Source organism: Spermophilus citellus (assembly GCF_964194105.1).
Source record: "Spermophilus citellus genome assembly, chromosome: 7".
In the NCBI taxonomy this organism is placed as follows: Eukaryota; Metazoa; Chordata; class Mammalia; order Rodentia; family Sciuridae; genus Spermophilus; species Spermophilus citellus.
Genome location: NC_138188.1, coordinates 163,879,569 through 163,900,487, shown reverse-complemented (window position 1 = coordinate 163,900,487; position 20,919 = coordinate 163,879,569). Strand labels below are relative to the sequence as shown.

Genomic DNA, 20,919 nt, shown 5'->3' with positions numbered 1-20,919 from the left:
TCACTTTTGGGGGATATGGGGTGATAAGTTACCAGGCTGGCCTCAAACTTGCAATCCTCCTGCCTCAGCCTCCTGTAACTGGGATCATAGGCATGGGCCACGGTGCACAGCCACGGCGGGTTTTTTTTCAACACTTTTTTCTTTTCTTTTTTTGCTGTGCTGAGGGTCAAAACCAAGGGCTCATGCACACTCAGCAAACGCTCTACCACTTAGCTATATCCCCACTCCAGCAAGTTTTTACTTTAAATATTCTAACACACCACATACACCTTGTCTACAGTTACATTCTGAGACTAACACTGGTGTTCTTTGTGGGACGCACCCTCGAGTTACTCAGAGAGGCCAGTACAGCTTCTGATCTTAGAGAAGTCTGTGAACATTGCCGCCTACTGCAGTACCTCCCCACTAAAAGCAGAGGTCCCTGGGGTCGCCCAGGGCCAGGAGCAGGAGACTCTCAGCCCGAGACCTCGAGAAGCTCTGGCTCAGCTCTCCCTCTCACTAAAGCATGAACGATGAGCCCTAGTTCAGAGCATTTTCCCTTACCACCTCAAGACGACTGCTGTTAATTTTGGACCTCATACTGCATTTTAGATGCAGTTAGAGACTACACATCTGGCTCTTCCTCGCTTTCCTCCAGTCTCCTGGCTCGGTGTTCATTTTCTCTTCAACTATGTGACATCCAGGGATTATTGCAGAGTCCTGGTCTGCTTCTGGGACACTCCTGGTACTGGTTCTGCCAGTCTCCCCTCCCTTCTGTCCCAGCTGCCCTCTCCACTCACCCACCTGCGCAGCATGGGCCATGGTCTTCCGAGCTCCGTCTCCAGCCTGCTCACTGGCCCTTCAGCTAGACAGCTATTGTGCATCTGATAAGGTTTGTTTCAATATTTTTATTTCTAAGATCTAATCAATTCCCATTTTTTTACCAAAGTTATATGTGCATAACATACACTATTAAGCTTTTGGAACACTCGCGCGCGTGCACACACACACACACCCTACGACGGTGCTGCCTGTCCTGCCCGTCTCTGCCTTCCTTCTGTCTGAGTTTCCTAGTGCTGCTGTAACAAATTACCATGGAGCTGGGGGCTTTGAAACAACATTTGCTTACTGCCTCACACTTCAGGAGGCCAGAAATTAAAAATCAAAAGTCAGCAGGCTTAGCTCCCCTGAGTCTATGTGGGAGGTTTCTTGTCTCCCTTCCAACTTCTGGGGGCTGCCGACAGCTCTGGGCATTCCCTGGTTTGTGGCTCCATCTCCACCTCCCCCATGTGCCTCTGCATTCTTCCTTTCTGTCTCTTATAAGGACACCTCCTGGATTTGGGGTCCATCTTAACCTAGGAAGATCTCACAGTGAGCCTTACCTTACGTATACCTTCAAAGACACTTACTCCTAGTAAGGCCCCATTCTGATGTTTCAGGTGGATATCCCTCACCTAAGACTCCTGAGTTTGATGGGCACTCCATCGGTCTTTCCCAGGCCACTACTTTTCCTGAGATAAACTCTCCACCTTCTTGCCCAGGAGCGGTCTGGCTGTAGACCTCCTAGCCCTGGGCTTGAGCTGTTCAGAACTTAGCTGCTAGTCTTAGAATGGCCCCTCTCCCTGACTTCTGCAGGGCCTCACATCCATGGGTCGGGAGCCTCTCTGTCCACTGAAGGTCCTTCAGGCTTCTGCTGAGGCAAGGCAAGAGCCATTTGCATGGATGCCACTGATGGATGGGGTGGGCACCTGGGTTGTGCTCCTTGTCCACACCTCTGCCAGCCTACTTCCCAGAGTGGGCCTCGCCCTTGCCTGCCAAGACTCTGCACTTGGTCATGCATTATGAACCCAGGCTGGGGCTCAGCTCTTTTGGCTTTTCTTTCCCAACCTTTCCATCTTCCTCCTTCTCCCACAGATGTGTCCACATCTCTCAGCTGCTGTTGTCCCCTCTCTCTCTCTGCTATGGTCTGTACATGTGCACCACAGTTCATATGTTGGAAACCTGCAAGAGTGTGAAGAGTGGGACCCTCAAGAAGAGCTTAGAGTAGGAGCCGCTGCATGGGACTGGACGGTGCCATTATCTGGCAGCAGTTCCACTGCTGCAGGTGTGGGTTCCTTAGGAAAGAAGAGTCTGGCCCTCTGCCTCTCCGTCTTCCCTGTGGGATCTTTCCACCCCATTAGCACAGAGTAGAAGGCCCTCGGCAGATGCCACCCGATCTCAGCCTTTGCAGCCTCCAGAACTGCGAGCCAAGTGACTTTCTGCTCGCTGTGGGAGCTGCAGGCTGTGGCGTTCCTCTGGTAGTACTAAAGGGCCAAGGCACCATCCTTGTGTGGGTCCAACGGTGCAGTCCTTGGCTCTCATTTAGAGGGCTTTTAAGAAGGTGCAGAAATGGCAACATATGCAGTCTAAGTGGCTTCTCCATTCAGTTTTCTTTCCCTCATTACCTCCATCTTGCTTCACAAACATCCCTTTCTTCTTGTATCTTCCTGAACGTTCAATAACACATGCTTATTTGAAATCCTGCACAATTACTCCGCTTCTTTAGGCATTAAGTTCTGCATTGGCTGAAGTGTTCTCTCTCTCAGCCACTGGGCCTCCCGGCATGTGAACGTGCTTTCTCTAAGAACATCCTCTCTCACGCGGCACTCCTGACGCCCACAGTACAGCTGAGGCTCACTAACACTGAGACACCATCATCAGGCACAGAAACCAGACTACATGCCTGAGGGCCAGGGCAAGTCACCAGAGAGCCTTTCACATTGATAGGCAAAACCAATGGTCAGAGAGGAACACCACACAAAAGCCACAGTGACAGGGACGGGGGAACAACAGGAGGTCAGGATGCACCCTGACTACATCAGGTTACCTTACTGATGTGTAAAAACCCAAACATTTCCACAAATAATATCTCACCAGGAAGATTCCCAGCCAATGACTTCCTCTGGACAAGTCCGTAGACAATGGGACCTGTGTGTACTCAAGAGGCCAACTACAGGAACAGGTGACCAGGCCTCTCTTCTATTTTTCCTTCTAATTTCTAAGTAACATCTTTTCATATAGCTTCTTATCCTTAAGGAAAGTACACGGGTGCTTGGTGAGAAGCTCTGGTAGCCCAGCTGCTAAGGGGTATATGTCTCCCCAGCAAGCTGCCTGTACCTTCAAGATACTGTGATTCACCAGAAAGAATCACAAGTCATTCCTACAAACATTAGTCTTTAACTTAAAAAAAAAAAATTGCCATCCAATGTCTCATTAAGAAAATCATGCTGGAGCTAGCTAGAAAGCACAGCCCTTGGCTAGAATGCTCAAGGATCAAGCACCCCAAAAATTACAGAGCATCGTCCAATGCCTTCAACAGTAAGATGCAGCTCAGGGGAAGCCCTTCCATTCTTGATGACAGAGGCCCTCGCTTGTGCTGCTTCACCTGCTCCCACACCCAGAAACTGCAGGTGGGGCTACAGCCCAAACCCAGGCACTGTACCTTCTCCACTCCATTGGCTCTCTGGGAAGCTGCTGGGACAGTGTCGGATAAATAGAGGTAAACAAATTCTGATCTCCAGCACCTACAACGGAATGAAGAGAAATCCAGTTATGGCACTTGTAGGTGGGTAAATATAGACAAAACATGCTTTTATCAAAGTGTATTGTTGGGCAATTTTTTTCAGTAAAAAGACATCACAAACAAGATTGTTTTGTGTCTCTAAATGACTAATCTCAAAAACATCCAACACTTAACACATACAGCTGAACTTAACCTCTCAATACCTCCATGAGATGGCCAGGGCTCTCCACAGGAGAACAAGGATCAGGAAGACACCGCCAGAGGCCATGAAGTCAGGAGCTGCTCAGCCCCCAGCCCTGTGCTCTCCAGCCTTCGGAACTGTGTAAGAGCCAGAAAACTCCACGTGGGAAGGGAAACCCAAGGGATGAATGTGGACGCCTTCCTCCAAGTAACTCCAGCGTCCCCCAACGCCAGCAGGAGCTGCAGTGCTCACCCCCCAGCCTCTCACCTGGCCCTGGCCAGGATCTCCTGGGAGGAAACAACTCACAGACAGGAAAGCAAGGTTGGAGAGGTGGCTGTGTCGGGGCGCAAAGCCAGCCCACGGCAGGTATGGTTACAGCAGGGACGTGCAGGTTCACACTGCACACCCAGCTCTTTCATCCTAGCTTTACAGAACCAAAAAATCCATTTACTTCTCTCAAGAAATGATGGCATAACCTTTAATGGATGCTAAAACTGTTACACTCAGAAGGTCCTCTTTAAGCAAAACCATTTTCATAACTGCCTTTATACTGATCTAAAGAAGTCATCAGAAACTGATGTAGACCATTAATACACTTGCTTATTTTGTGATCATGAACCTAAAAAAACTCTAAAAAAAAAAAACCCACATGATGATGTCAAGTCACTGCAGAGAGAAAGCTCATTTATTTATTTTTTTGTTCTTTTTAGTTATACCTGATAGTATTTGACATACCACATAAACACAGAGTGTAACTTCCCATTTTTGTGGTTGTACACGATATGGAGTCACACTGGTCATGTATTCATGTACGAACATAGGAAAGCTATGTCCACTTCACTCTCCTGTCAAGAAAGGTCATTTCTCTATATATGAGTGGAGTGGTTGGGGTGGCACTGGGAACCTCACTGTCCAGTCCCTGTCCTGCTCCTCCACTGACCAGCTGCCTAAGGGTCATGAGCTAGCCATGCCATCAAAAGAGACAGGGCACCTCTGTGTCTTTTCACAATGTCAGAATTTACTAAATAAAAATAAATTCACATACTCGGTCCATTTATCCACTTCATTGAACTGGGTACTCGTGATTTCACTTGGTAACAGTGACCCCAGCATCACGAGGTCTTCATTCTATTCCAATCTTAACCTCTATTATCAATAAACTCAAGTCATGCATCACACTTCACTTGATGACAAACAGGTCACAGAAAGGCTGAGAAAGGCTAAGACAGCCACAGGATTCAAAGACCTTGCTAGAAGTGAAGGCAGGGCTGACACAGATGCAGAAAGTCACACAGGTGACCACACACGGTACACAGGGCAGCACTGAGGTGTCAGCTGTAAGTGGGCTGTGTGGCCACAGGGGAGACAGGCTGAACTGAAACCTGGGAGAGGTGGCTCTGGCCATCTTCCTGGGCAAGGATCCTGAGGAGTGGCCATGTGACAAGTCCACACCTGCCACGCCAGCGTGAGGCACTCTCCTCTTACACAAGGGGCTACATCTGGTGTGGCTGGCACCTCTGTGTGTCTGATGGGACCTGACATGCCACATGCCCACGGACTCCTATTTAATAAGTTCACAGATGGTAATTTCTTTTTGGCATGAATAAGTCATTGGTCAGTTTGTGCCTTATGATTGGGCTGGGCACCAGGTGGCTCACCTGTACAAACAAGGTGTAGTAAAGTTTCTACCTTGGCACCTGTACTCAAAATGTAGTAACATGGCAAACTGCTGCTTTATGACATGCAGTCACTCGGGGCAAGCAAGGCCTGAAAGCCGCCGTCCTGTACACCATGGGGTCACCCAGGGCAGGGACAGCCTACTCTCCACAGTAAGCTTGGGGATTTAGTGCCTCGGGGATCAGATGTAAAGCAGAAAGTAAAAACGGCTCCCCAGCAAGGCCACAGGGCGAGTGAGCAGTGGATGTGCAGATATAACCTAGAGTAGTGGTAAAAGGGCTGCTGCTGCTACATTTTTATGGAGATAAAAATAATTTTTATATTTTCACTTAGCACTTTCATCTTGTTCATTTATTTGGCAGTCATCTCAGAAATCAATTCAGTGAGAAAATCTTTAGCACCAGGGTGTGTAGCTCAATGGCACAGCATTTGCCTATCATGCTGGGGCCGTGGGTTCGATCCCCAGCACCACCAAAACCAAACAAAACAGAAACCAAAAACACCTCTTCTGTCAGCTTCAAGTTTATTTTTTGCCAATTTCTATTGCCTCATTAAAGGTTTCCATAGATATATAAAAATCTTTACTATTCACTAGATGGAAACTAAACCAACCACATGGAAGCTTTCTCTTTTTTATTTAGTTTTCTGTATAACACCTCACTCACACACACACGCACACACAGTCCCTGCCATGCAGTGTCACATAAGTACACAAGGAACACGTACACAGAGTCTGATAACCCTCACAAGCTTGCCCCATACAGAAGGAAAGGGTCGACCAGAGCTCTGGTCTGCGACAGAACCTGCACAGGTGAGGGGCAACAAGCGTTTCACATCTGAAGCTCTCGGCCAGGGCTGGGTGAGCCCCTGGTCGGGACTCAGAGAAGCAGTGTGGTGGTGGGATCAGGCCTCGAGTGGCCCTTCAATAACAAACAGCAGAATGAAATATGTGATCTATCTAACACGCGCTAAACAGAAGACTCTGCAGAGACGGCAACTCTTCAAACATGCTGCTGAACGCAAGCTGCAATCCAATTTAGGTTGTGTCCTCAAGTTTGGAAACGTCACTATGGAGGGCGCATCTTCAAGCCCAAGCCCGCCCCTGCTTGCTCAGAGACCACATGTTCATTAACTGCTCCTCATCAGCTTTCGGGAAGACAGAATTTCAAATAAAATAAAATAAAAAACCTCTGAGGTCACAAACTGGGAAGTTGTCTCGGCCTATTCGATAATGTACAGTGTGGATTTGCTGTAATTCATGCCCAATGTCAATACCATAATGAAAATTAATCTTTCAAACTGGGAATTCTGTCATGGGGAAAACTAATGTTGAACACATAACTATGGAGCAGGGAACCCCCACACCAGCGTCCTCCTGAAGTATATGTATGAAAGCCTTCCACATCTGGGGCTGGGTGGGAAGCAAGGAGAAACAGCGCCTAAAAAAAGGATCCAGATTGCATGAGCAGGAAGCAAGGCCAAGTCACCCCTGTCTCTTACTCAGACACTGCCCCACTTCACTGGAAGCTCCTGTGGAAGAAGAAACACAAGCCCTCCACTGTTTAAAGAAGACCTCATGTTAAGAAGCCATTTGCAGTCAGTGAGATGGGGATCTTCTTCCTTTGGCTGCCTGATGTCACGGACCCCAGCCTCGGGTCTGCTGGAATGCCACGATGTTCCATCACACACAGGGGACCTGCCCGGTTGTCACTGGCTTTAGTTATGTATGCCCACCCACCTGGCCTTCCTCCTGGTCCTTACATGGCCTCTGCTTCTCCTCCTCCAGATCCTCAGCCCTGCATACACACACACGTATATTCTCTCTTCCTCCCTCTGTTCTTCTCTCCCAGGGGTGACCAAGAGAAAACAGCACAGCACATTAGTGCTCATCGAGTTTATGCTATGGGAATTTGCAGAGAAGGGACTACGACAGACACATAAAGACGAGACAAAGATATAAAGTCCCAGCCAGGAGTGGTGGTGCAGGCCTGCAATCCCAGTGGCTTGGGAGGCTAAGATGAGAGAATTGTAAGTTCAAAGCCAATCTCAGCAAAAGCAAGGCGCTAAACAACACAGTGAGACCCTGTCTCTAAATAAAATACAAAATAGGGCTGGGATGTGGCTCAATGGCTGAGTGCTCCCAAGTTCAATCCCTGGTACCAATAAAAAAAAAAGATATAAAGTCCCCAAACCCAAAGTCCTTATTTATTTATTTAGTAACCAAGGATTGAACCCAGGGGTGCTTAACCACTGAAACACATCCCCAGGTCCCCAAAGTCCTCTCTCTTTTAACTTGAGGGACAACTGAGCACACATGCCATGGAGGTTCAGAGGTCCATCCAAGGAGATGACCATCATCTTCTCCAGCCCTCTAAGACCAGAGTTCACTTAAAATTCTAAAAATTTTCAAAAGAAAAAGATTGGATAAATGTACCCAAACTGAAAAACACCAAAGGATCAGTATTTAACAGTTTACATAAATTACACAAAAGAAAACAGGAGTGTTGTAGCAGCTGGAAGGAGTCGTGACACTGAAGAGGCCCCGCCTGCTCCAGGTGTGCCCTGCTTTTGGCTATGGACAGACGCGTTTTCAAACCACTTTATCCAGATTACCCTTCACCTCCCGACAGTTTCCTAACAGTACAGACATGAAAGAGGAGAATTTGGCACTTTAGCAAAATACTCTTAACATTTACCACAGACCACAGCCTTCTTGCAGGGCTCTATCCCAACGCATGCTAGAAGGCAGCTGCCAGCACAGGCTGTCTGACACAGGGCATTTAAAACAGCAAAATGAAAAACAACTCAAATGTACCAATGGGGACTAGCAGTGTAGACCTCAGAACTGCTACAACACGGTGGAGCTCTACACAACTGTGAAAAGGAGTATGCCATACAGCCCAGCACATGTTGAGTGCAACGCGGGGCAAGGCATTTAGGCGGTCGTGTGGCACCCTACATGGTGGCTCCCTGGATCTGCAGCACAGTCATCATCTGGCCTTGGTCACACACTGGTCAGACCCTGCTCAGCCCTGGTCGTGCAGAACTCCAGGCATCTAACAAGTCCACCAGGGGATTCCAACACAACTCAAGCTTGAGAACCTCCAATCACCCCAAGTCCATCGAGAGCTGAGATTTTTCAGTGCACAAGAAAATATAAAAGACAGCGTAGTTCAATGAAACCCCAGTCTTTGATTTTAATTTAAAATACTGCTTTCCCTAAAAGGAACCAGGGCTCCTTGCACAATCAGCGGACTGTGGACTGGGGCAGGAAACGTACAAAGTGAGCTGGGGCACTTGCCACGCCAGACAGTGAGAACCAGCCTCTGAAGCCAGCCTGAAAGAGGCTCTCGGCAGCCAAAGATTCGACAACATGCACACAATGAGACAGCCGCCACCACAGCCTCAAGTACACCCAGCAATTCTGTGACCCTTTAAAAAAGCCACCCGATCACCACTGCAGGGTGCTAGTGAACCAGCTCATTTTGGGGAAAGATCAAGTGTGCAGCACCACTGCACTACTGAGTGACCAAACACTGTAAGCAGTAAGCATGCATATATACATGCACGCACACACACACACACACACACACACACACCCTTTCTGTAGCAAGATTCCAACCAACAAATGAAAAATGCCAAAATTACAATATCACCATCTTGCAACATTTAAGGATGGAATGGAAAACCAATCAGACACACCACCACTGAACAGCGTGCAGAACCAAAAGGAACTCAGCAGCAGCGGAGCAGCCGAGACAAGGTGGCCTATAGCACATGGCAAGCCACAGGAGGAGCAGGGAACTGACTGCATAAAAACTGTGTCTGAACGCTAGTTTACAAAGTTGGGAAGGTTAAGGCAAATGGGAAATGTAAACATTGAATAGTTCACGTTAAGAATTATTTTGGGTATGTTAAAAGTTGGTAGTGATGTCTTTAAAGTCCTTATCTAGAGACATATTCTAAGCTCAAATGCCATAACAAAGTGACACAGACAGGTAGGCTCAACAGCAGAAATGCACTTCCCACAGTTCAGAGTTGGAAGTCCAAGCCAAGGTGTCAGCAGGTCCACTTGCTGGGAGGCCTGCTCCCTGGCTTGCACATGCCCACCTTCTCACTGCATCTCACCTGGCCTTTCCATGAGATGGAGTAGTAGTAGTGGGAGACTCAGCACCTCTTCTCCTCTTCTTACAAGGCCACCGATCCTATCACGAAGGGCTCCCACCCTCTTAGCCTAATGTAACCAAAGGCTCCACCTCCTAAATGCCATCACGTGGGAGCTGGGGTCTCAGCATAGGAGTTGGAGGGGGCACAAACATTTAGTGTACAGCAGATACAGTTATGACGTGCCTTTATCATAAACATTTATATGATGTCTGAAATTTGCTCCAAAATAATATAGAATGAGGCAGGGACTGCCCAACTCACTGGCTGCTAGGAGGAGAGCTCTGTGAGAGCTGGACCTTTGCTCACAGGTAAAGCCCCACCAAACACCCACAATAGTGCCTGGCATGGAACAGGGGCTGGTACAGTTTCAAGTGGTGAAAATGCCTCAGCACTCATGTGACACACCAATCAAACCAGGACCCCACAGGATAGGACATCCTACAGCAGGAGTAATGGCAAATTTTCAGACTCCAAATTGCATTTTGGAATGAGTAAGACTACTAAGAATTTCTAGTGTGAGTTTGAGTTCTTAGAATGCTCAATGAAATTTATTTTATTTTATTTTTAATTTTTATTCTTAAGTTTTTTTTTTTAGGTGGACACAATATCTTTATTTCACATTTATGTGGTGCTGAGGATCGAACCCAGTGCCTCGTGCATGCCAGGCGAGCATTCTACCACTGAGCCACACCCCAGCCCCTCAATGAAATTTAAAAGTGATTTTCCATTTTACTTAACTCTCTGGAAAAGGCTGTCTCTGAGGGCTAGTTTTAGGGACAGACCTGCCTGTGCCTGTGGGCAGATGGAGTCTGACTTCCCTGAGCACTGGTGAGCCCATGCTGGAGGAGAGCCAAACCTCTCGGAGCTGGCCCTTGTGGTTACTAAGCACTGATAACCACGGTCACCAAGAGCACAACTGGCCCTCTGCTCTTCAAAATAACTTCAAAATAATCTCAGACAGCCCTCCCATTGTCAAACTTGATGTTTAAAAGCTTATTTTTTAAATCATCTCTATTTGTTTAAAAGCTTATTGATTGGTCCAGGTGAACTAAAATGCCCACAATTGGTGTGCTCCAGATTTTATCACCCAAATGGGTTGTTCTCAGTTCTAAGGCTTTGCTGAAAACTTCAACTCTGAAATGTATGCAATGACCTAATAACTGCTCTCAGCTGAAAATAGGAAAACTTTCCAAACATACAATGCTCTCAGGTGAAACCAAGGTCTAAAACTGATTTTAGTTTCTTCATTATTTCCCTACTCATGTTTTTTTTTTTTAATTTGCAAACAAGAGTCTAAAATAATATTGAGAAAGGAAATACCATGTAATAGATATCCAAAAAAGACCGAACAAAGGCATTTATTTCCACAGGGAAAAAGTAAGAGCGTGCAGAAGGGGCTGCTCTTCTTCTCAGAAGAGGCAATTCCACTCAGTGTCAACACCCAGAAGAATCCAAAGCCCCAAAGCCAGGAGGAACACGGACTCTTGGTCAAGAGGTCGGGAAGGACAAATTCACAGAAGCAGAAGCAGCATGTAAAACTGACACCTGGTGAATGCTAGCCACTGACGCTCAGCAGGGGATGGAGACACCACAGCAGAGGGGGTTGAGGGGCGGACCCTCAGAGCTGGGTGTCCACATGACCTCGTTTGGAGAAAGGCTCTGTGGAGATGGGATCAAGTTCAGGGTGATCATCCCAGATTACCTAGAGATACATACTGTCCTAGGCCCTAAATCTGATGACAAGTGACAAGTATAGGAGAAAGAGAAAACACAAGGTGAAATAAACAGGGAGAGGAGGTGGCCATGAGACAACGGAGTGACCAGCCACGGGTCGGGGATGCTAAGGGTTGCTGGGAACCCCAGGAGGTACAGAGGCTCCTTGACTTCAGCCATCCACCTCCAGGATGGGGTGGGGGATCGATTTCTGTTGTTTTAAGCCACCCAACTTGTACTACTTCTGTTATGGCAGCCCTAGGAAACTGATACAAGCAGGATGAATACAGTGCCCTTCCAACTCACCAGGGCACGTCTCGCCTCACCTCATAAACGTTAAGGCAGCACAAGTAAACAGGTAACCCAGAATTCAGGAGACGTCAAACTACTAATGAATCTATAAAAAGAACCTCATGGACAAAAGACACAGACACACTAAAATAATTATGATAACACTGGGTTGGACAAAGAGTGCTTTTTGGTTTGGGTTTTATTTAGGGGCAGGGAGGGCACTGAAGATTGAACCCAGAAGTGCTTTGCCACTGAGCTACATCCCCAGTCCTTATATTTTTTATTTTGAGACAGGGTCTTGCTAAGTTGCTGAGGGTCTCACTAAGTGGTCAAGGCTGGCTTTGAACTTGCAATATTCCTACCTCAGCCTCCCGAGTCATTGGAATTATAGGCATGAGCCACTGATCCTGACCAGAGAGTTTTTATGTATGACATGAAAAGCACTATAAGAAAAATTAAGGGTTTGTCAAAAATTAAATAGTTTGCACTTCAAAAAGACACCATTAAGGAAATGAAAGGGCAAACCAAGCTGGGAAAAAAAGAAAAAATCTTCAAATCATGTCCGAAAAAGGACATACATCCAGAAAAATTAAATGAACTTTTGCATGTCAATAATAATACAATTAAGGTCTGGGGCTGTAGCTCAGTGGCAGAGCACTTGCCTAGCATGCGTGAGGCACTGGATTCAATCCTCAGCACCACATAAAAATAAACAAATAAAATAAAGGCATTCTGTCCATCTACAACTACAAAAAAAATTTTTTAAATGCAATTAAAAGATGGGAAAAAGACTTGAATAAACATTTCACTGAAGAGAATACAGCATTTAGGGAAACACAAATAAAACTTAAAGCAGATGCCACTTTATATTCTTAAGATGATAATAGTTAAAAAATAAAAAGACAACTTATCACTGAGGATATGGGAAAACTGGAATCTTTGCTAGACTGCAGTGGGAATGTTAAGCAGGACAGCCACCTTGAAAAGTATATAAATAAATGAATAAAATAAAGATCCACCAACATCTCAAAAAATATTTTTTAAAAAAAGTTAAACATAACCTTATCATGTGACACAGCCATTCTCCCCTAAGAATCTTCACATGAAAAATGAAAACGCAGGTATACATGCAAGCAAATTTTCATGGCAGCATTATTCACAAGGCCAAAAAGTGGAAACAATCCAAGTGCCCATCAACTGGTGACAAGATGACCATGCTGAGGAACAGCCATAGAGTGGAATCCTCCTCAGCAGTAACAGAAGGCATGCTGACAGCAGTGCACTGCGTGCACCTAAACTCCGCAGGTGAAAGCAGCCAGATGCAAAGACCACACCTGCATGGCTGCACTGCGCACAATATCTAGGAAACCAACCTGTAGACGCGGAGCATGGGGTGCCCCAGCTGGGGCAGAGCAGGGATTAACTGCTACCTCTACCAGCATTCTTTTGGAGGTAACAGGCTGAATTGTCATGATGACTAGAGAATTCTAAAAACTTACCAAAAGTAGTGTTCAATTATAGTATGTACATTAAAGTCAATAAAGCCATTAAAACTATGACTTTTTTCCTACCAAATAATAGTTGGGTTTTTATCCCCACAACCCATCAGCCTGTCAAAAAATAAAAAAGATGCATTCTCCCCTACCTAGTGTAGGGAAGTCAAACCTGGGTATAGCTTTTCACAGGGATCATTTGGAAGAAAGTTTCACAAGTCAAACTTCTCACCTTTTGATCCAACAATTCCACTTCTAGATTCCACACTTGATAATAAAGATGGACTGATGTTCTCCTAGTGCATTTGTAAGGTTTCAAGTTCAGTTTTATAGAATATGAAGTGTATCTTTGTCCAAAGCCTCCTCCAAACACCAGATGACCTCTCCTTAAGGATGCTTCAGAAGATCCTCCTGGGCCCCAAGAGTACCTTGGTTTGGTCACCTAGTTATATTTTACTGACTTGAGGTTTAAAAAAAGCCTAACCAAACACAACTCCTAAGACCTTGCAAATCTGGTCTCCAGATGGGTGCAGCGGCTGTGGCACACGCCTGTAACCCCAGCAGCTGAGGTAAGAGGATCATGAGTTCAAAGCCAGCCTCAGCAACAGCGAGATGCTAAGCAACTCAGTGAGACCCTGTCTCTAAATTAAAAAAAAAAAAAAAAAAAAAAAACAAGGCGTTGGGGATGTGGTTAAGTGGCCCTGATTTCAATCCCCAGTACAAAAAAAAAAAAAAAAACTGCTTTCTGGCCAACCAGTTAGCTCTATTTGTTTTACTGGATTAATGGGTTCCTCAATTCAAAACATCCAAACAGAGAATGTGCCTGTGTCAAAAAGCTAAGGGCATATAATTTACCTAAAACAAACCAGAGAGATCAGGATTCAAACTCTCCAAGGATTTTCTACAAAGCTCTGTTTGTACTTAATAATTTTATGGTAGCAAAACCTTCTGTCTTATGGAAGCAAGGACGACATACAGCAGGGTTTTCCCTTGGAGAAATGCTCGCTCACTCACTCATCTTACTCAGCACCTGCCCATGCCAAGCACTGTGCAAGGTGCCAGAGTACAGCAGTGGCCAAAGAGACAACGTCCCTGTAGTCATGAGCCTCACACCAGCCGGGGTTAGGGTGGAGAGACAATGAACACAAAAACAAGCACTGGTGTCGGGGGTTGCTGAGCCAAGATGGCGAAATCAATGGGATCCCAAACCTAAGTGGTGTGGGGGAGGTGGTCAGAGCAGACCTAGAGTTTGGTGACATTTGAGCAGATACCAGAGGGCAGGCAGGAGCCACCATGTCCCAGGAACTCAGGAGAAGAGAAGGCCGAGAGACACAGTGACAAAGGCCAGAGGCCAATGCAGGTTGCAGGGGTCCTGGGCACAGCAAGGAAGCCAGCAACAGGGTGGGGGCTGTGTGTCTAAGGGGTCTTTGAAGACTGCTCTTGTTCTGTTTTTCATTTTTGCTTCTTTGTGCTGGGGGTAAGAGCTCCACCACTGAGGTATACCCCAGTCCTGTGGAGGTTCCAGGAAGGTAATGAGCCACTGGAGGGGCGGAGCAGAGCGCTCAGACGCTGGGACTTCTTGGAAGGAAGCTAGACAGAACAGGGAGGCCAGCTGGGAGGCCGTGGCAGTGGTCCTGGGAAGATGAAAACGCCGAAGAGTTGGGAGCAGCAGTAAAGGAGAGAGAAACAGCCAGACTCTAGACATAGTTCAAAACTAAACAGATTACACGTGCTGACCACTGGACGTCAGCTATAGTTGGATAAAAAGGGATTCATGAACAACTCCAAAGTCATTGATCAGTAATTTAAACTCAAAAGTTCTCTAAGGCCAAAGAACCGTGAATAGATTTACAGTTCACGTTAAGAACAGACCCAGACGAGAAATGACTTGGGAAGAGGAAGGACAGCAGAAAGGAAGGCGGGAGTAGAGGAGGAAAGGACAGAAACAGGAAGCTGGCAATTAGGGACCTGTGGTCCCCATCCTCCTGGTCTGCAGATGAGCACAAAGCCAGTAAGAGAGTGGGCCCTGGAGATCCACCAGTATCCTGTGAGATCACACATACTAAGTCACCTCATCCCATCAACTGGCAAAGAATATTCCTGTACAAAAACTCCATGGCAGCTGTTGGGATACAGTGCTTAACAGACCTAACTGCTTAATGAATGCAAGCCCCAGGTATCCCCTTTAACCTAGAGGTGGTCTGGAAACTCACTGAAACCCAAGGCATGTGAGCAGATAGCGAAGGGTCTCTTCTCAGCAGCTGACTTCCTGTGCACTGACTACCTCCCAGCCACTCTCTCCAGAGCTTCATACACGCTCCTTCTTTTAAACTAGTCGACCCAACTGTCCATGTCACAGATGAGGTCTGCAGAGATCAAGTGTGGCCAAGGTCACTACCTGAAGACACAATTGCTCCTAACCAGCCTCAGGCAGAATGCCACACCTATAGAACAAGGTGAGCACTCTGGTGATACCTTTACTCCTGCCTCCAAACACACCCGAGAGCAGCCCAGGATCTGGAGGACAGCTTCCCCCCTTCTCAATCATGATTCAGCCTACATGGTTCAAAACCTACATGTGTGTTTACCAATTAAGAAAAAAAAGTTCCTTCCAAATCAGTGGAAAACAATGCTTCCATCCCAAGCACCACACCTCCAAACCTGGAGGAAAATTATAATGTTCAAGTGCAAAAAGGTTAGCCTGCAAGGGAACCCACACTCCAACCAGGTGCTGCCTTTCTTCCCCTGTCAAAATGCAAAGATTTGGAACATCAGATCTGGAACCCCAAAAACAGATTCAGAAAAAGGAAACGGGCAATGTAAGATGTTACCAGCAAAAAAAGATCATCTGGATGGAGAGAACTATTATTTTTTCGATATTATATAACTCCAAGTTGACAGCATGTGCTATCTTAGGCACCGTGCCTAACAGTGAACAAAGAAAAGTCACAAATCAGTGGAAGGATGTTGACTTTGTCCATTAATGAGACACCTGGAGAAAGAACAGGTCTTTCCTAGCAGGTCCTGGGTCAGAAACCTAAGTCTTTATTCTGAAACAGAATTGACCATATGGTTGGGGTGGGGTAGGGGAATCTAAGCTAGAACTTAAATTTAGATCAAATGCATTCCCTGGATTTGTTTCAGTTCATTGAGCATTCTCATGATTAATAAATTATACAATAGATATTCAAACTGCTCTGACTGGGTGATTCATCGCCCAGCCCCACTGCAGAATAGTTTCAGAAGCATTCTTCAGTATTTACAAGCTCTAACTAGCCTTAGTGCGAAGTGGATCCTCTCCTGAAGTAGTCTTTCCTCACCAGAGCCCATTAGGCAAAAGTTAACAATCTTTTAATGATGGATCAAAATGTATTAAAACTTTCAGGCAGCTTCAAAATAGTATTTAAATAATTCAGCAAGGTTTAAAGTAACAATCTACTCTATTTACCCCTAATGTCTGAGAATCTCTCATTCTTCTCATGCCCATGCATCTGCCTAACAATGTTAGTACCATATGTTCCTAAATTTACCTGAACCAGTTACTTTTCAGATACTTCTCAAAAAGGTAAGCACAATTTTTTTTTCACTAAAGCAAAATCTTCCAAGTCTATGGAAAAAACTGATAATAAGCATAAACTGCTTTTATTTTAAAACAAATACAGCCCCCATAAGAGTTCAAGGGCTGGCTAAGGATTCAAGGAGATGTGAAGTAAGAACATTGCAAATAAGACATAAATAGATATTTTAAAGCAAAAATGCTTCAAACTAACATAATATGTACATAATATTAAAAAGGCTGTAAACTGGCCCCTGAGTAGAATTCTTCAGGCATTTCCTACTACCCTTGTCTGCACTGCTTAGGCCAGGTCCTCCTAAACAAGCCAGCTGAAAGCCGGAGGACGACAGTGGGATGAAGTGAGACCAGGACAAATGCTTCAGCCTCAGACACGTAGGAATGGAGTCTCAAGCATGAACCATGAAGTCAGACGCTCTACATGTTAAAAAAAAAACTCTACTGCCAGGTGCAAGGGTGCACTCCTATAATCCCAGAAACCTAGGAGGCTGAGGCAGGAGAATTGCAAGTTCAAAGCCTGCCTCAGCAACCTAGCTCAGTACTAGGCAAACTGGTGAGACTGTCTCAAAAAAAAAAAAAAAAAAAAATTTAAACGGCTGGGGACATGGCTCAATGGTTAAGTGCCCCTGGGTTTAATCCCTGGTACTAAAAATTTATTAATTAATTAATTAAAACTCTACTTTCAAAGAGATCTGTTTTACTTTTCAAATGAACTTTCTCTGAACATTTACTGAAGCCACTTTCTTTTCTGAGATTCCAAAGAATGAAAGTTGCCCTTCTGAGACAGCGGTTCCATCAGTACAACACTTCCTCGTTCTGCTACTCACACACAGAAAACGTTCCACCAATACACCACATCCCAAGAAGCTGAAGGAAAGGAAACTGCACCCCACAGCTGCTTGTCATGCATACCTGTGCAAAACTGACCATCAAACTTTTCTCAAACACTGACTACAGGATAACAGATTCTAGCCCTTAGACCTGGCAAAACCTAACAGAGTAAGAGCTCTCGGGCATTTATACAATGCCTGTGGAAATTCTTCCCAAACTAACAGGAGGAAATACAATCCGGTATGTAGGTGCCCCACCTGCAATGAACGCTTATCCAGCATTCATACTGCGTGCAGCACTCCATGAGAAAATTTTCCATGATTTGGAAGACACTGAAACTGAACGTGAACTGAGCTCACCTTCCCTGAGGAATCAAGAAGCACCTAGGAGTGGCAAGGCCTCCAGACAAGCTCTGACACATCTATCCACTCCAACAGAATGTGCAGAGTCCAGCAAGACTCTCAGTTAACATTCTGAGAAGTTACTGCAACTATGCAAGACTCCAACTTTAAATCAGACAGTCACCTCTATAAGAAAATCCATTATGTAAAGAGGAAGCAATAACGTAAACTTTATACAATTTCTCAGGCATCCAACAAGAGGAGTTTACAAGGATCATGCTTATTCATAAAAGGAATGAAGGGGGAAAGAGGAACAAATAGAGAGAGCAGAGTTCTGGAGACCTACATAGCACTGGGCTTTGCAACATAGGAGACCTTCTGCTTCTTTTCAAAGCATAGAAAGAACTTGGAAAAAGTTAACTGCACAATGTCATTAATATATAGAAAATACATGCTGTCAACAGTCAAAAATCCAAATACTTGTAGTCTGAAATCCTGCTCAGCAAGTCATCAAAATGTCAGCCAACATCTCAACACTTCCCACAAGCCCGTTGTTTTTTAAAGTCTTTATTTCTAAAGTTATACTTTAAAAAGCATTTCCTTTGTGTGTGCATTTAATGTAAGGAAAAGAAGCACAGGCACAGAGATAGCAATTCAGCTGTCCTGAGCTGGGCCTGGCACGTGGAACAACTCCTCTGACCACCAGGCCTAGGATTCTCCTCTGAAAAAGTGCCCAGCACTTGCCCAGAGGGCTGCAGGAAGCTTCAATGACAGGGAACACCAGCTGTGTCAAAACGGGGTTGCACTGGTCACCTGCAACTCTGGCTACCTAACACTTACCAAGAACAACCTGTGCTCTCACTCCCTGTGCGCCTGCAACTCGGAACTGAGAGGCTTGCCACGAGCAAGCTGACCCAGCCCACTGGAAAGGCCCACCCGGTCCCGGCCAGTGTATCTGCAACTTGGGGCAGGTCGGGCCCGCAAGGGACTGGTTGGGGGCCAATGGAATCTACAGGGGTCGACAGGAGGCTATACGGGGCCGCAAGGGATGCCGGGTTGCAGTGGGCAGCAAGGGGTGACTAGGGGCTGACCAGCTGGGCGCTGGGGGCTGCACCGGGTGTCCAGGGGCTGGCCGGTGGGGCTGCTGCGGGCTCATGGGGTGACACGGCTGCCGGCTGGACTGCTGGGGGCTGCACCGAGTGACACTCGGCTGGTCGGCCGGGCCGCTGGGCACAGCACGGGGTGACCAGGAGCTGGCCGGCCGGGTCGCTGGGGGGTGCACCGGGTGACACCCGCTGGCCGCCCGGGTCGCTGGGGGCTGTACCAGGTGACACCCGCTGGCCGGCGGCGTGCTGGGGGCTGCACCCAGCTAGACTACTCTAGGCTGGATCCCGCGGCCCCGCTCCCTGCCCGGGTCTTGGCAGCGGCCGCCCGGGGCAGTCGCTGTCCCACGGCCCGGCGAGAGGCGTCCCCGCGGGTCGCAGGTCGCCGGGAGCGGGAGGCCGGGCCGCCTCCGGCCACACCTCCAGGAAGCGGCAGCCGGGCGGGTGAGGCCGACAGGGCCCGAGTGGCCGGGGTGGCCGGAGCCCGGCCGCGCCCCCCGCCCGCGCCCGCACTCACAGGTGACGATGGGCTTGTTCTCCATGGTGTAGATCACCGGCGGCAGCGGCTCCTCAGGGGCGTCCATGGGCGTCCGGCTCACCGGCCCGGCCGCCCGCGCCCCATGGGCCCCCGAGGCCGCGCCGGGCCCGCCGCGCCCGAGCCCGAGCCGCGCCGCCGGCCCCGAGGCCGCTCCCGAGCCGGCCGTTCGCCGTGCCGCCCGCCGCCGCCGGCCGCGTCCACTTCCGGCCTCGGCGCCGCCGCATGACCACTTCCGGGGCGCGCGGCTTAAAGGGGCGGGCCTTCCCTCCGCCTGCCCTCCGACGGAAAGGGCCCCGGGGCGCCGCGGCCGTGCACCTGCGCGCGTCTCCTGCGCGCGCCCACGCCCCAGGCTCCGGCGGGCCTCCGCTCGCGGGTTTCCCTGGGCCGCGAGGTCACGTCACTGCCAGGAGGCGGGACCCGAGGGACGGCCTTCCCGCCACCGAGATCCCGGCCCCGCCCCCCGCGGGCCGAGGCCCGCTTCCCCTGGCGCGAGCCGGCCCTCGGGCGTCCCCGGGCTTCGCTCCCGGCGCTGTCCGCTCCCTAACCGCTCCGCGGGTCGCGGCGGTCCCTTTGTGTCCCCACCCTCACCCTCGCCTGCCACGCCGGGCCTGGCGTGGTACGTGTTGGGAAGGCCGCGAAATAAAGCCTGGCTTTTCACGGCACGGAGGGCAGGTCTGCGGGGACTTGCAAGGGAATGACCGGGGGCCAGTCCGCAAGCGGAGGCCTCTGCCGAGGAGGGTGCCGGGTGCATCCTGGGTGCGAGGCTGCGGGCCGGGAGGCGGGCGGGGACCCTGGCAGCCTGCTGAAGGAGAAGGCCTCGGGCGTCCCGGAGGCGAGGGCTGGGGCTGAGAGACCCCGCGGTGCTCCTGGAGGAGTGGCTGTTAGAGATTGGAAATGCCACCAAGATTGCGGGGGAGCAGTGCTGCAGGGAAGACCTGTCCATGCCATTAACACATCTGGGACATTTAACTGAGAGATTAAGGACCTTGTCCCCAGGTGCCAGCAAACTTGTTCTGAAAAGTCACAGAATTGTACATGCCACGGTACAGATTTTGTCAGACTCTTTTTTTCTAAAACAACTTTTTAAGAATATAAACACCATTCTTAGCTCAAGAGCTACACAAAAATAAAGGTATTGTGTCCACCTTTAAAAAAAATGCATTCACAGGCCAGATGTGGCCTGTGAGCCATATGTTGCTGACCCCACCCTAAAATAAGGCCCACTCTACACCTGCCTGAAGAAACCCTGCAGCAAACCCTGAGAGATCCTCCTGAAAGAAGGAGCTTGGACATCAAGTTCTGCCGTTTGGGGGGGCCGGAAACACCCCAGGCATTCAGCAGACCCAATGGGCAGCACAGAACTAAGGCTAGACCAGCCCACAGGGAGAATGACTGGACTGCAAACTGGAACAGACTCCTGAGAGGAAGATAATCCAGAGTCTCTGATATTTGTTATTTTCCAATGTCCA

The 20,919-nt window shown here is 48.1% G+C and overlaps 1 protein-coding gene across 3 annotated transcripts in view; it reads right to left on the bottom strand.

The window, feature by feature from the left end:
- The window catches only part of TRAPPC10 (trafficking protein particle complex subunit 10), a 76,333-nt gene extending 56,678 nt beyond the window's left edge, over positions 1-19,655 (bottom strand). The window contains exons 1-2 of one of the 3 annotated variants that reach the window (XM_081300696.1): positions 19,430-19,655; positions 3,461-3,542 (exon numbers count right to left, since the gene is read on the bottom strand). In XM_081300696.1, coding sequence (XP_081156822.1) covers positions 3,461-3,542; positions 19,430-19,496 — 149 coding nt within the window. In that variant the 5' untranslated portion in view covers positions 19,497-19,655. The remainder of the gene's footprint in view (positions 1-3,460; positions 3,543-19,429) is intronic. The other 2 variants (XM_081300697.1, XM_081300698.1) reach the window with 2 other exon arrangements.
- Between the last annotated feature and the right edge of the window lie 1,264 nt (positions 19,656-20,919).